Here is a 16,391-nt window from a genome sequence, read left to right as displayed (position 1 = left end):
TTCAGGAACAGTATCCCTGATGAGGCTACGACACACCTGGTCTCATCAAGTGTCCTCTTTGTCCTCTCCCACAACGATTTCAGATTTGAGGACAAATTATAACTTCAGCGGCATTGCTATGGTTAACCACATGGCCCCACAGTATGCCAACATTCTTATGGCTGACTTAGAACAACACTTCCTCAGCTTTCGTCCCCTAGCGCCCCTCCTCTACTTGCATTACACTGATGACATCTTCATCATATGGGCCCATGGGAAGGAGGCCCTTGAAGAATTCCACCTAGATTTCAACAATTTCCACACCACCATCAACCTCAGCCTGGACCAGTCCACACAACAGATCCACTTCCTGGACTCTACAGTGCAAATAAGTGATGGCCACATAAACACCACCTTATACCAGAAACCTACTTACTGCTATACTTACCTACATGCCTCCAGCTTCCATCCAGGACACATCACACGATCCATTGTCTACAGCGAAGCCCTAAGATACAACCAAATTTGCTCCAATCCCTCAGAGAGAGACTAACATGTACAGTATCTTTATCAAGCATTCTTAAAACTACAATACCCACCTGGGGAAGTGAGGAAACAGATTGACATAGTGAGACGGGTACCCAGATGTCACTTACTACAGGACAGGCCCAACAAGGAAAATAACAGAACACCACTGGCATGTACAGCCCACAGCTAAAACTTCTCCAGCACATCATCAACGATCTACAACCTATCCTGGAAAACAATCCCTTACTTTCAGAGACCTTGGGAGGCAGGCCAGTCCTCACATATAGACAGCCCCACAACCTGAAGCAAATACTCACCAGCAACTACATACCACACCACAGAAACACTAACCCAGGAACCAATCCCTGTAACAAATCCCATTGCCTACTCTGTTCCCATATCTACTCTAGTGACACCATCAAAGATCCCAATCACATGAGCCACATCATCAGAGGTTCATTCACCTGCACATCTACTAATATGATATATGCCATCATGTGCCAGCAATGCCCCTCTGCCATGTGTATTGGCCAAACTAGACAGTCTCTATGTAAAATAATAAATGGACACAAATGAGACATCAGGATTGGTAACATACAAAAGCCAGTAGGAGAACACTTCAATCTCCCTGGACATTCAATAACAGATTTAAAAGTAGTCATTCTTCAACAAAAAAATCTTCAAAAATAGACTTCAAAGAGAAAATGCAGAGCTACAATTCATTTGCAAATTTAACACCATTAATTTGGGCTTGAATAGGGACTGGGAGTGCTGGCTTACTACAAAAGCAATTTCCCCTCTCTTGGTAAGTCCCTCATCAATTATTGGGAGTGGACCACATCCACCCTGCTTGAATTGGCCTTGTCAACACTGGTTCTCCACTTGTAAGATAACTCCCTTCTCTTCATGTGTCAGTGTATTTATGCCTGCATCTGTAATTTTCACTCTATGCATCTGAAGAAGTGGGTTTTTTTTACCAATGAAAGCTTATGCCCAAATAAATCTGTTAGTCTTTAAGGTGCCACCGGACTCCTCACTGTTTTTTTTTTTTAAGAATACCATGTCTTTTTCTTTCTTACTACAGATTCCATTCTTTGGATTCCCAAACCTTTCCAATATAATTTTTTTGTTGCCTTAATTTCTTTATCTCTTTCCTTTCCAGGGACTTTCTTTCCTTTCCTCACCTAGATTCCTCAGTTGTCTTCCATTAGCTATTTTCTTCTCACTGTTTTAGATTTCTTCCATTTTTTTGCAGAATATTTAATTAATGCTACAGACAAAATATAGCCATATAGTGATAACAGACACTGGCTAATAAAGTAATGCAACTGTGCAAACAAAATAAACGTGAACTACTAGCAACAGTCAGAAAGCAAACAGAGAAAGCAGGATGACTGTACTGATAGGTCTGGCATGAAAAAAAACAAGCAAGACTAGTTTGTAACAAAAATTCTTGGTGACTTAAGGACTAGACTGGATAGAACTGACAGTTTGTTTCGTTAAACGGTCTGAACAGGAGACCTAGGCTGAAGACCTTGAGATGTTATCTCTTAGTTTAGTGGAAACTAATCAAGTTATAAAGATGCCAACCACATCCCTCTTTAGCACACTGCAGAGGCCAATTAACTGAATATGAATAAATCCAGTTATTCATTAAGTCATGCATACTAGTCTTCTAAAGAAGCTACAACAGCAGTCAGGAGCTGAAAGAGCTACAATACCATGTAGCAATGGAGGTCATGCTTGGATACCAGTCTCCTTGCTGATAAAAATATAGTTAGTAAAACTGATAATGATTGAAAGATAAGAACTTTTTAAAATTATAATAATAATTTCTGAATGAAACTGTGCAATAAGTATGGACAAATTGTATTTTAGTGATGGGGAAAAAAACAGAAAGTTTACTATTTAACTTAAATTAGTATTCACTTCCATTTCACATCATTCTGCTTCATAACATCTTCACTAGTCTATCTCCTCTACAGTTAAACTGGAAAAACCTCAAGTTCAACGAAGCTATTAGTTGCATTGACAGCCACTGCTAATGCAACTCAGACATTCTGACCCAGATTATCACATAGTGTAAATTGGCTCAGCTCCACTGACTTCAGTGGAATTACACCAGTTTACCCCCAGATAAGGATCTGGCTATCCCTCTTTCCAGCAGGAGGACCAGTGGTGGCAGCAAGCTTATCAACTGTGGTTTATTAGTATAATTTAATATTAATAATACAGGAGTGCCAAGATACCCCAGTTGGAAACGGGGCCCAATGTCTTGGTTCTGTATGTAGACAGATATGTTTAGGGCCCTACCAAATTCACAGCCAGGAAAAACGCACTGAACTATGAAATCTGGTCTTTTGTGTGTGCTTTTACCTTATATTATACAGATTTCATGGGGGAGACCAGCATTCCTCAAATTGGGTGTCCTGACCCAAAAGGAAGTTGAAGGGGAGTCACAGGTTATTGGGGGGGGGGCACAAGGTTATTTTTTTTTGGGGGGGGGATGATAGTGCCTCCCCTTACTTCTCTGCTGCCTTCAGAGCTGGGTGGTTAGAGAGCGGTGGCTATTAGCAAGACACCCAGCTCTGAAGGCAGCGCCCTTCCAGCAGCAGCACAGAAGTAAGGGTGGCAATACCACACCATAACACCCTTACTTCTGTGCTGCTGCCTTCAGAGCTGGGTGGCCGGAGAGTGGTGGCTTCTGACTGAGGGCCCAGCTCTGCAGGCAACAGCACAGAAGTAAAGGTGGCAATACCTTACCATGCAATCCTTATTTCTGCACTGCTTCTGGCGGTGGCTCTGCCCTCATAGGCGGGTTTCTGGCCAGCAACTGCTGCTCTTCAGCTGCCCAGCTCTGAAGGCAGCAGTCCTGCCAGCAGCAGCGCAGAAGTAAGGGTAGCAGTATCACAATCCCCCTACAATAGCCTTGTGATCCCCCCCCCAACTCCTTTTTGGGACAGGACCCCTACAATTACAATACTGTGAAATTTCAGATTTAAACAAATGAAATCATTAAATTTATGATTTTTAAAATCCCATTACCATGAAATTGACCAAAAAGTGAATTTGGTAGGGCCCTAGATATGTTTCTTGACAGCAAGAATTTGTAATCTAAGACAAACAACATAAGAAGGTCTGTGCAGTTGCAGTTTAACATATATTTGTATTTTTTATTTTAAACAATTATAAATAAAAGGCCAACCCCCTCCCACCCTGTCAAGCTTTCATTAATTGGCTGATTTCTTAAAAACATTATTACAAGTCCATATTCATGTTTGATATTTACCTCTTATACAAAATAAATCTCTATTTGTATTACATGTGGATTGATTATTTTGGTGTGTTGTACTAGAATCTTGCTAGAACTCTCTTTACTGATACTCTCCTCTTTCCCCACTATGCAACACCATGATAGAGCTCACAAACAAGCACAGCTCCAAGGCAAATAAGTGTTCCATTTGTGAGGCAGCTACTGAATCCTCAGCAAACACGGAATTATGCCTACCCTGTTCTCGCTCATGAATCCATAATGTGCCAGAGAAAAGGGTCCCAAGTCTGATGCAGAACAAGGCCTCCTCCGCACAATATAGCCAGGATTCCACAAAATGGTACAAGGAACACTCAGGGCAGTCTCTGCTCAGATTACAGTTACACATAGGGCTAGTCAACATGGGGGAAAAGCCCACAGTAGGTGGTGTGCAGCAGCTCCCTGCACAGTCAGAGTGTGCACACGGGGAGTTAGTGTAGAGAAGCTAATGGGCTTTTTTAGAGCACCGAGGGCACACTCCAAAGTGCCTTAAGCTAATGATTTAAAGTGCATTTCTGCGAAAATCTCTTCGCAGAAGCATAGCAAGGAGCAGAAAAATCCTCCCAGATCTTCAAGTGGGTACTATGTAATCTTGGCAAACAGACAAGCATCCACTCTGAGTCCCAGAAGGAACTGCCTGACTTAAAAGGTTTTCCCCCAATATTCGTTAATTGTATGTCTCACAATAATTAAAAATCAAGAAAGTCTGTTCTCATTTCAGATCCACAGGGGTATTGGGATACTTTTAGAAAACACAAAGCTTCCCCCATCTCTGAATGGCCTGTGGTTCCACTTAAGAAATGATAAAATAAAGCAAAAACAATCTAAAAGCACCCCCAAAATAAGAAAAAAATCTATATAATCATTCCTCCTCAATCCTTCCTGAAAGCAGACAAGTTTTCCAGTTCTGAGCATAAGCAGATACAACCAGACAGAAGATTTTTTTCCCCTTCCAAACATGTAAACAATACACTAAATGGTGATTGCTACGTAGACATCCTGCTAGCAAAAGTAAAACCAAAGGGAAGAAGAGAAAAGATCAAAACCAAAATGAAAATAACTAGGTTTTTTAGGTAGTGGTGTTCGTATTTTTTTATAAACCATTATTTACTTCGAAGTTAGAAAACCTAGACCAAAACCAAAAGAGAAAATAAACAGTTCATTACATTTGATAAGTTTCAGGATCTCAAACTCTGATGGCTAAGGTCACTAAGGTCAAGGATCAGTTTCAATGGAAAAGGAAATGACCAATACCATCTGAAAGAGATTTTTCCCCAACGATATTTCTTGATTGGAAATGCTAAGCATACTCTGAAGCATATGTGGCATGTATCTCTAGCAAGAATCGGATTCACAATTTGTCGTGATGCAATAACTTAAAGAACACAAACTTCGAACCAACAAGAATTCCTATCAGTAGTGAAGGAAATTGGTGGTGTGCTTACTAACTGTAAAGGTTTATTTACTAAATTAGGTTTCATAACATTAAACTTAAGTTGAACTTGTGCAAGGATTTTCTTTAGCTGTCTGGGTATTAATAGGAAGTGGCAGAGCTAAATGGACAAATTGCTAATCAACATCTTGAGCCACTCCCACTCACCTCTAAAGAAGGGAGTTAACCAAGTATTTTGGACTAATGGACTATGTTAAGAACAGAAAGAAATTATTAGATAATAAACTTTACCTCACACTCTATGGTATTCAGTACAGGCATTCCCTTATGGTGGTATGTTGAGTACAGGCACTACATGTGTAGCTACACACCACAGTGAAAAGCAGGTTACCTCCAGTATCACTGCAGAGGGGAAAGTCTCCAGCAGGGAGGAGATAGCAGGGAAACTCTCCAGAAGTGGAGAAGCAGCAGGTAAAGGCTTCCCTCTGCCAGAGCCGTTCCCCACTGCCTCTCTACTACCAAAACCTCTCCTTTCTGCTGGAGCCTTTGGCTGAGGCAGGGAAAGGCTTTGACAGTGGGTATGCAGAAGCATACTACATTGCTAAAATAGCATTGTAAGTGTGGGAGACGCTGCTTGAGCATGTAAAAAGCTATGCAGGACACATACAATAAGGGTTCAGGTATTTATGACACTCTACTTGCCAAGCCGTGTCTCACCCTCTATGCTGCTCTTTAAACCCAAGCTAGCTGTCTGTATTGTCCACACAACTATAACTGCAGATTTAGTCTTTGCATCAAATTGTCTCTGCTCCTGAGCAGGTAGGAGAAGGAGAGGAACAGAGGACTGGCACTTAATTCCTCAGCCCAGTGCAACTGTGATAGAGGCAGCCATAATGAGGTTGCTTGTACTTCCTGCATGTAAGGAGAGGCTGCTAGAGCTACTGGCATATTCCAAGAAGGACATGTCTGGCTGGGGGTTGGACTGGGAATTCAGCATTGGGACAAAGGGAAAACTGCATCTGTGCTACAAGTATAGGAAGTGGTTATTTCAAGATTGGGGTCTCTCTTCCCTTCTGGAGATGCTATACCTCCCCCTCCACCACCACTGCAGTTTCCCATTCCTTGCCCTGCTCAGTGCTACACTTGCTACAAGAGCCATGGTTTAGCTCTAGACTATTCATTATTTAGATCAGAGGAAAAATAAAAGCAAAAAGGAAAGTACCAGTGGCAGGAAGCGGATAGAGACAATTCATTAACTTGTAATGCCATACTATGTGCATGTGCTCTCATCTGAGTACAAATCAGAGTCCATTTTCAATGCTGATACTAGAAAGTTAACTTCAGTTAAGATTTGTGTTGCTGTTTATAATTAAGTATTGCAACTGCATAAAGATTTATTGTTTTTTTTTCTCCTCTAATCTTTGAAGGGATAACAACCCAACCTAATTTGATTTTTTTAGATTTGCAAATTTTACAATAGATTGAAATCCTGAGGGAGTCCACAACAGATGGATGATTGTGTTATTCTAATTTCAGCTACCTAAGGGCTGTCATTTTTTTAAAGATAATAAATTTCTTATTTCAAGGAACATGATAAACACTGAGTATCCATGCATTGTACTGAAACTACTTTCATACAAATTATAGCTTCTGTTTATTAAAATAAAACATCTGGCTTCTGTTAAAGCCTCTGTTGTTCAATGTTCAAATCCCAAGGAGTAACGTCAGAGGGAGGATGAAGCATACCACCATCCATCAGATATTCTGTGAGCTTATTTGGAGGTGGAGGTGGAAGAGTGTTTGGGAAGAGATGTGATCCTAAAATCTACTTATACATTATTGGTTAAATATTACGTAGTAATTCTTGTATTTTTGTTTCTGTAGATTGACTGATTTGTTTTTGTTTTGGGCTGATTCTTTTTTTACACACACCCCATGGGCTAATTCCTTAATACAACACTAGCTGGTAAGGAAGCAGCCATTCCTTATTTTTGTATTAAATATTAGTATTTATAAGACTTGGCTCAGATTGCATTAACAGGCTAGTGAAGGAATGACAATATCATGTAACACAAGCAATACAATTAGTCTTGGTCAAGAATTAGTTGTCCCCTTTCTTAGAAAAATTCTTCCAAAGCACCTTCTAATAGAGGTTCTTGGAAAGTCTGGGTATTAAGGTGGTCATTCATTATCAGATCAATCAGAGAGTGGCAAACTTCATATCCAAGAGAAAAGGAAACTCAGTTCCTAATGATCATGGGTTTCTATTTTTCTTTCATTATTTTGCCGCTGGAACCTAACATTTAAATTTGTCATGGAAGCATAGGTCCTGATTCCCATTTCATTCAGCACTGGAACAAAAACAAGTTCCAAACCTTGAAAGCTTTCAAGGAACAAAATTGCTTTCTGCCTGGCCCTACTCATTTCATAGCATATGAGGGGAAAAGGGCTTATTTTTTGCCTTTAAGTGTATTAATTTGTAAGCAGGGTCTGAATGAGTTCTCCCCTGACAGCTAGCTGGGAGGGGGAAGAAACTTCAGGAGCAAATTATATTTATGAATGAATCCCACCTTTCCAACAGAATCTAGGACTTACATCTAGCTCTGAAAGATCTTGAGACACAGAACTTTAAAATCATGACCACACCTACTCTGCCTAAATATCCAGCAGATAGAGCAGTGTTGCTCAAAGTGATCAACTTTGGCTGGTGTTGGGTTACAAATCACTTTAGTACTGAATGCAGGGGTAGTGAACTGTTGTTATGAGTGTTGTTGCCCTTATTGTACAAATAAATGGGAGCAGAACTGTGCTTAACCTGTCCCAAATGAGGGGGTCACCCTCAGCTGAAAGGACCTCATGAAGCCAGGGGTTCTAATGCCAGACCCCTGTGAAAGTAAGAGGGGTGGGGACAGGTATCCCAGCCAGGAGGTGTGGACTCTCCCTAAGGATCCCCGGTCTGATTTTACCTGTTCCTCCCCATTGTTCAAAGATAGAACTAAACAGGCTCCATTAGGAGCCTTCTGTTATTTATGTCAAAAGAGCTGACAATCACTTGTTGTGGGACAGCGTATCTGCTCAGCCTAAGAGCTGAAAAACACTGAGAGCTGGGTGAAACCTCAAGAGACTGATGTGCAGAGATCATAGTAGAGAGGCAGCCAGCAGAGAGGAACTGCAGCTAGTGGGGTGACCAGAAGAGAGGAACCACAGGTGGCCGGGCAGCCAGCAACAGCAAATGGTCAGATGGTGGAGCAAGCAAGGTGCCTTCTTCCCCAGGTGGGAGGTGAACTCACACAGATGCACCTTTGAGCCCTGGCTCCTCACAGACCAAGGACAGCCACTGTGAATGGGGTATGAGGAGGGAGTAGTAAGAGGCACAGAAAAGGAACTGTTGGCTGTAGAACTCAAGAACATGAGGCAGAAGACACTACCCCATGTACTCTGGGGTGGGAGTCCTGCTCACAGTTTTATTATTATGAATCATGCTTGTGGCATTTTCCCTAATTAATGTTAGGTGACTTCACTCCTTTCAATTTAAAGTTTCTTTTCTACACTCAACGCTTGCGAGTGGGGAAGTATTGTCTCTCAGAAGCACCCAGGGGTGGTGTGTAATTTTCCCAGGTTACTGGGTGGGGCTTGAGCTGGTTCCGTATTGTATTGTTGAAAAGGAGCCTCTAGATATTGAACCCGGCCCTGGTTGCTGCCGGCTCCACGTGTCAGAAGGGTTACACATGTTACTTTCAAACTTCTGTATGTCACAATATTGTCTAATACTATGTTCTTCATAATCATAACAAATATATTTGTTTTATGACCTAGAGAGAGTGGAGGACTTTATACAGGGCAAGAATATGAAATCTAATACAAATTGGGGTATCACTATTTGTGACAATGGCACAGATACAACTGTGGAAAAGAGACTGATAAGAACTAATGCTTTACGGATTAATGAATTCTCAGAGAGCCTGGTACCAGTAATGTTAAGGAACAACACAATGTATACTGGAATGTTTGTTTTGAGAACTGAACATTCAGTCATGTTCCAAGAATGTGTGTCCAACTTAGCTTTGTTTATAAGAATGATTGTGTTAAAATACTGCTGGGAAACTCTGAAAAGGGCTGTCATGCAACCTGAGTTGTTTACCATGGAGTGAGGAAGTGTAAAACCCAAGGTAACCCAGAAATGACGCCTTTGCTTTTGTCAGTTTTTTTTTCTTGCTGTGTCCATACTTTTTTACTTTTTCCAGCTCTGAGTAATGAAGCTAATGAGTATAAAGCCTACTGAATATTGAAGTTGGATGTTTCCCAAACCTAACATGCATCCTAACATTTCCCTTGCCTATTCACTCTTTCTGCTGTACTTGCCATGTGCAGGAGAAACTCCATCTTATCTACAAATTGATCAGAATTGGGCTTGTCTTCTGATCCTGCTTTCTAGCCTCCCACACTTTAGAGGGACCAGGATACAGTGCCTGCTTGAAGGATTTTTCTCTCAGGAGGAAGCTGGTAACTATTATCCAAACCTCTTTCATTCACAGCTTTATTGTAGGGTTTTGAGAATAAAGCCCAAAATATATGGTTTTGAGTGGATAATTAATTCATGCTGTAGTCCTGGCATTTCTGTTCAAAGTAATACAAAATCATACAGTAATTCCACATGAATTTACATAATTCTATACATCATTAAAACTGCGATTGGAATCCAAGAATATAATATATTTATATCGGCAATATACAAGTGATAAATTGGCTAGGCTTGTACAATTTTTCACATGCTTATAGTTGTATCATGTATTCTAACATTCCGAACTCCTGAGCAGCTTTTAAAGCATGTCATTTAAAAAAGAAAATAAATCCATCAAGGAAATATTTCTTCTTTCTCTCCAGAAATGTGGAACAACCCTCTTTCCTTCTACCAGCCCAAGGTGAGAACAGGCAAGATTGGGTGTGTCTACACTGCAATTAAAAACCCAAGGCTGGCCCGTGCCAGCTAACTCATGCTTCCGGGGTTCAAGCTGTTTAATTGTGGTGTAGATATTCAGGCTCAGACTGCAGCCCAAGCTCTGGAACTCTCCCCTCTTGCAGGGTTCTACACCACATTTCTACACCACAATTATACAGCCCGTTAGCCCAAGCCCCGGGAGACCGAGTCACCTGGCATGGGCCAGTCACAGGTTTTTAATTGCAGAGTAGTCATTAAGTCATTAAGACCTGACCCAGATTTTCTATACATTCAAATGTCACAACTCTGAATTCTGATACCTTGCGTCCCTACAAGGCTATACATGTAAGTTTTATATCACTAGAAAGTGGGTTGAATCCCACTTTTCCAACAGAATTTAGGACTTACATCTAGCTCTAAAAGATCTTGAGACACAGAACTTTAAAATCATGATATTTTTGATCAAGAAAAAATATTTCAACTTATCTTTAGAAATATTTTACATTTAGTAGTTTTTATTTTCCTCAGTCTCTGAGCCAGCACAGTTGAACACATGGTAAATAAGAGAATAAAGAAATAATCTCAATGATGTGTTTTAAAAATCTCAAAAAAAACCTTCCTAAAATAGTTTATGTAACAAAGATGGTATATGCAAAATACATGATGATATGATGTGCAAAGAATTTTCAGAAGTACCTAAGTCTCTTAGGAGGCTAAGCTAGATTCATTTTCAATAGGACACAGGAGCTTTTGAAAATTTTACTTCATAAAACTCATTCATGAATAACAACTACCCTAAGCTCACAAAAAATAAATGAAGCTGGGCAGAAAATGGTAATTCCATTTCATGGAGGATTTAAAGATCTTTAAATTTGGCTTTACTCTGATTTGGAATAAAACCAAAAGTTTTCAAAATTCTTTGATAAACTGTTCTCCACCCAGCTATACAAGGAGCCTTGGCTCCAGGGCAGTCTGCTTGGGTTCTGTCAGAATTTAAGCAAAATCAAACCATTTCTGCAACATATTTAGATTTTGACAACTTGGCAAATTCTAATACAAAATGTCTTACTTAATTTTTTTCTGACCAGCTCTCAATTAACCCTTATGCTATACTACATATTTTGTGGTGATAAAAATGCTGTTAAACTGCAGAGCCAGGTGATTTTTATTTATCCTTTATATTTGACTAACTCACCTGCACTCTGCTCACTAATCTATATGCATCAATATTTATTCAAATATTAATAACTTCTGAGTAGTTTCCAAGAGCTGCAATTAAACAAAAACAAACCCCTTGCCAAAAAAAAAGTCTTTCTTCCTTCACTAAATTCTCCCTATGAACTTGTACTGAGGTTCAAGATGGACAACATCACACAAGAAACAGATTTAAGGTAAGGTATCTTCTGATCTAGTAGTGTAACATGGTGCTGGCCAAAAGGCACTGACTCAGCCCCTGTTAGCTCAGAGCCTGCTAGCTCAGCTCCCAGTAAGGGGAAGAGATTGGAGCTGACAGGCTGTGGCTGATTAAAGCCCTAAAGGATTGACACCTGTGAGCTTGATGCCGAAAGGCCTATAAAGCTAGCAGGAAGGAAGTAGGAGGAGAGGAACAGGAAAGTGAGGTGTGAAGGCCTGTTGCTCCCAGCTAGCTGTAAGAGCAAGCGGCTACCTGCCTGATAGCGAACTGTATAAAGCTGTATATAAGTGAAGGTGGGAAAATACAAGGAAATAAAAGGGCACTGGTGTTTGAAAGAGTGGTCTCCCACGAATTTGTGCCGTGAGCAACGAGGGGCATGTCTACAAGTAGGGATAGAAAAAGGAGCTTAAGACCATTCAAAATGGGAAGATTACCAGCTTTCCAATAGGACACACAATATTTCCTTCTAGTATGGAGAAAATTTAATTATAAAGTCTTGGCATTTCATGTACGGGAAAGTTAGTTTGGGTCATTCTTAGAGTTTTAAAAAGTATGTTATTTGTATTTTTAGTTCCCTGACACATGTAGATGGACTCACAGTAACTAGAAGGGAGGGCTGCCATTAAAAAAAAACCAGCCCTCAGTTGCAATTAAACTATTTAAGACATTTCTAAAATAGCTGTTGGTTAAATGTGTGACTTATAAACAATACATGATGGGTTTTACTGGCATTTGTTTGGAATGGCAGCATTACTCAGTCACCTATGTAATTAATTCCTAAACAAGCATCCATAAAACCTTTATACCACACCATCATTTATTCTGTATCTCTCTTTATGTACTGTACATATATTACAAGAAGGTTCAAAATTTCATTAACATTAGCCATACTATGCTTCCACAAACAGCTCCTGTTCCAGAAGGACACTAAATGTTCCCCATGATTTGAATAATGATTACATGAACTGTTAAACAAAGAATATTAAAGATGTCTAGCTACTTTTTTAATAGTCAAAAAGCTATGGATTATTTTTCTTTTAAATTCAAATATGAAGTGCCTGCAAACTTACCTTCATATTCTTCAGTGCTGAAGTAACATTCTGATGGGTTTTCAGAAAGATGCAACACAAACTTTTCAATTAATTCTGCCAAAACTGTAATAAGCAAAAACCCATTAAAAGCAGCAATGAATGGAATGTGGAACTACATTACCCAACAAAATTACAAAATGTGGACAACTAAAGCAATTTGAACTCCTGAATGTTTATGCACATTTGTATGGGGAAACAATTCAAAATATTGTGCTCTTGGATTCATAACATTCCTGATTCAAATTAAAATTTTAATAGCTTCACTGAAAATCTATTCAGTGTTAACTGAAAGGGAATTATTTATTATCTTTAGATCCTCCGAGGATTACTTCAGAATTTGTTACATGGTTTCAATATACAAAGAAAATTAACTCTAATTAGGCTACAATAACGTACCACATTTGTATGTGGATGTAGACTGTGGATAAAAATGTTACTTGAAGACAAAAGACAAGAGGCAATGCACTTTAAGGGTTCTGTCCTTCCTTCTGATAAGCAGTGCAAAATCAATTGTTTGCATATTTATACAAGAGTAATGGCCAACTTTCCAAAATATGAAAAATACAGTATATATTATTAGATATTAGAGGGAAAGAACAAATCTTAAGGGATGTTTCTATGCTTTATTATTACTACAATCTTACTCAAAGATCTGCTCCTTCCATGGAAACTCCCATGGGGATTGTGCTCCACTCTGAATGTCTGTATTGTGGGGTCAAGCAGGATGCTGGAAGTTGGTCACTACTCGTGGCCCTAAGCACCCCTCTACAAAATATGTCTTGTGATATATCATTTGAAAACTAATAACTGGCAGGTTAATAACATCATGGTAAAATGTATATACCAATATTATATGTAAATGTATGAATTCCCCTTATAGGATGTCATTGTCATATGTTCAAGACCAGGTTCCCTAGACTAGGTAAAGGTATTAAACAAGTTTATCTCAGACAAAGGAATGTAGTTTCCTCACCTAGGAGTTACTTCCATAGTACTTTGTAAGACAATGAGACTGTATTTACATATCGTGTGAATAGACCCATCAAGCTAACAAGTGGTGGAGGCAAACCCTACATTATCACGACAGAGGAGGACATTTTTTAATGCTCATTAAGTTGCACCGGAGGGAGCAGGAACTAAAATAATTTGCATTTTAGCAGACAACTCCAGGAGGGGAAGAAGCAACAGAAAACTTCCTTCAAGTTGCTGGGAATAGACTTAGCTGACATATTCGTCAGAAGAATCCATTTAAAAGATTTATTGGACTATAAAAGAGAGGGGCCAAGAAACCCCAAGTTATTTACCTTTCACCTAAGAAGACAAAGCCCTTTGACACATGAGGAGATAGATCCTGGCCCAGGGGTTCGGTCAGCCATCTTGGTGAAAGCACATGGTGAGGATTTTACCTTGACTCAAGTCTAGCTTGTTAAGTTTTAGTTGCTAGAAAGCATTTTATTTTTATTTCTCCTGTAACCATTTCTTACTTTAATCCTTATACTTGTACTCACTTAATATTCATCTCTTTGGAATTAGATAAACTTGCTTTATTTTTAATCTAAACCAACCCAGTGCTGTGTTTGAACTGAACTGTTTGGTAACTCCAGTTAACGTAAAAATTGTTGTATATTGACTCTTCAAAGGACAACAAACCTTATCATTCCTCTGGTTGTTCCATGACAAGGTTGGACATTTCAGAACACGTTTTGGGGAAAAATTCGGGGCTGAGGAAAGTGTGGAGTCACCTTACCAGTTGTTAACCAAGGCGGGGGGTGGGGGGGTAAGTGGAAGTCCAGTATCCCAGGCAGAGGGCTACAGTAGCAAGACATTGTGAGGCACTCAGGATTACAGGGTAAGAGGTGACAATTCCTCACTGGTCTGTATTTCACCCCAGAATCTGACACTACCCAGGGAATTGTACCTCCCTCCCTTGTACGATAATAGCCTACAACTTAGTGCTCACCCTGTCAGCATTAGCTTACCCTGCTTTTCTTGATCATGTCCTGAAATGCATCCTGAAAAACTACTAAGAGATTGAGAGCCACTGCAATTGCACAGGCTCTTCTCAAGCTTAAAATTACCTGTAGGTTTGGGGAGGCTGCGTCCCTTTATACTTCTGTAGCTGGGCAAAGTACATCACTACTTTAAACAGAAGAATGCAAATGAAGCTTTCCCATCTCCTCTATGGGAATATCTCATGTAGGGAACAATAATGACCTACATTAAAAACTCAAGGTAGCACCAGTGAAAATGTAACAAGGAGAGCATGACCCAAAGCCAGGTATCATCACCAGGACAATTCAGATTTAAAAAGGCTTTGATCTCATCCTCAATTTACAATATCCCCTCACCACTCCTAAAACTAACAATTAAAAAACCATAAAGACAATCATTTTTAGTTTCTCCAGCCACTGTTTAACCTAATCTTTTTCTCATTAAATTATACCCATTGCTGGTTTAATTGTCCAAAAGGTTCATAGGAATCACATTTTTACAGATCCAGTCTTTTAAAAATGCCTTAATTGAGGAAGAAAAATGCCACTAAGAAAGACTGTCTATTTTTGCATACAGAAATCTATGTCTTGTCAATCCACTTAGGGATCTGGGGCAAAAATCAGTACTTAGTCCTGCTAGTGAAGGCAGGGGGCTGGACTCAACGACCTTTCAAGGTCCCTTCCAGTTCTATGAGATAGATAGTTATATCTCATAATTATAAATATTGTAGGAAGTTGCTGGAAGATTACAGACTCTACTCTGTGTGCCAGAGTTTTCCCCATTGTGGAAACAGACCCATATGGAATTTTAATGCATAGGAATCAGCTCAAAAAAAGTCTTCAAGAACTTTAATTATACCACTATTGATTTCACTGCAGTAATAACAAGGAGAGTATATGCAGTGGCAGTTGGTATAGAAAATGATGATTGTTGCAACACCAAATTCACATTGAGAAGCATTACATTTTTATTGAGAAAGATCAGTCTCTTACTACAACAAAGCAATAGAGACTGCACAGAAAATGGGTTATTTCCCTCTTCTGTTTGAATAGGATGGTTGAATATATTTAATATCATTCTTTTTTCCCTAAAATCATGCCTCTATAAAAATTAATGTAGACAGCACAAGCTTATTTATTCTATGAGACTCATTAAAGCACAGCCTTATGTTCATTTTGTGGGTACCTGAAAAAAAATCAATTTAGAGACTGCAGTATTTTCTAGTCAAGAGCATAGGAGTTTGGATCCCTGAGGATGGCGAACTCTGCCAAACTGTTGCTTGTTTAGTATTTTTTTTCAAAAGAAATACTATTTTCAGAACTATCACATAAAAGCCCCTTCTGCTGCTGCTGCCATAGTTCAGCCACTCCGTGATGCAGCATTTGCCTTTGAAATTAGACATTTGTAAAAGCTTTCTTCTTCTTCCTCTTCTTGGAATCAAGTAAATCCTCCAATATAGATTAATATGTTAATAATTAATGTAGCAGCATGGACCTCACTATTGAAAAAAATATATGCGTGTGTTTAACTTTACATTCTGAGAGTAACCCTACCATTGTACTTAAGCCTTTGTATGATTGGGGCCACAATTAGCATAACATAATTAAAATAAGAAAAAAAATTACTGCTTAGACTAAGATATAGAAACTAAAGAGTTTCTCTTGGGAAAACTTGCAGTTCACTTGTAACAGTACATTTAATATATGACTGTTCACATTCAGATCAATGAAATATGTTATGCTCGA

The 16,391-nt window shown here is 39.3% G+C and overlaps 1 protein-coding gene across 8 annotated transcripts in view; it reads right to left on the bottom strand.

Annotated features, from left to right (window-relative positions):
* Positions 1-16,391, bottom strand: part of TBC1D32 (TBC1 domain family member 32) — a 167,106-nt gene that overhangs the window by 36,795 nt on the left and 113,920 nt on the right. For all 8 annotated transcript variants that reach the window (XM_054023051.1, XM_054023052.1, XM_054023057.1 and 5 more), the window contains one exon: positions 12,634-12,717. In XM_054023051.1, coding sequence (XP_053879026.1) covers positions 12,634-12,717 — 84 coding nt within the window. The remainder of the gene's footprint in view (positions 1-12,633; positions 12,718-16,391) is intronic.

The sequence above is a fragment of the Malaclemys terrapin genome, chromosome 3, assembly GCF_027887155.1.
Source record: "Malaclemys terrapin pileata isolate rMalTer1 chromosome 3, rMalTer1.hap1, whole genome shotgun sequence".
In the NCBI taxonomy this organism is placed as follows: domain Eukaryota; kingdom Metazoa; phylum Chordata; order Testudines; family Emydidae; genus Malaclemys; species Malaclemys terrapin.
This window is presented reverse-complemented; position numbering and strand designations above follow the sequence as displayed.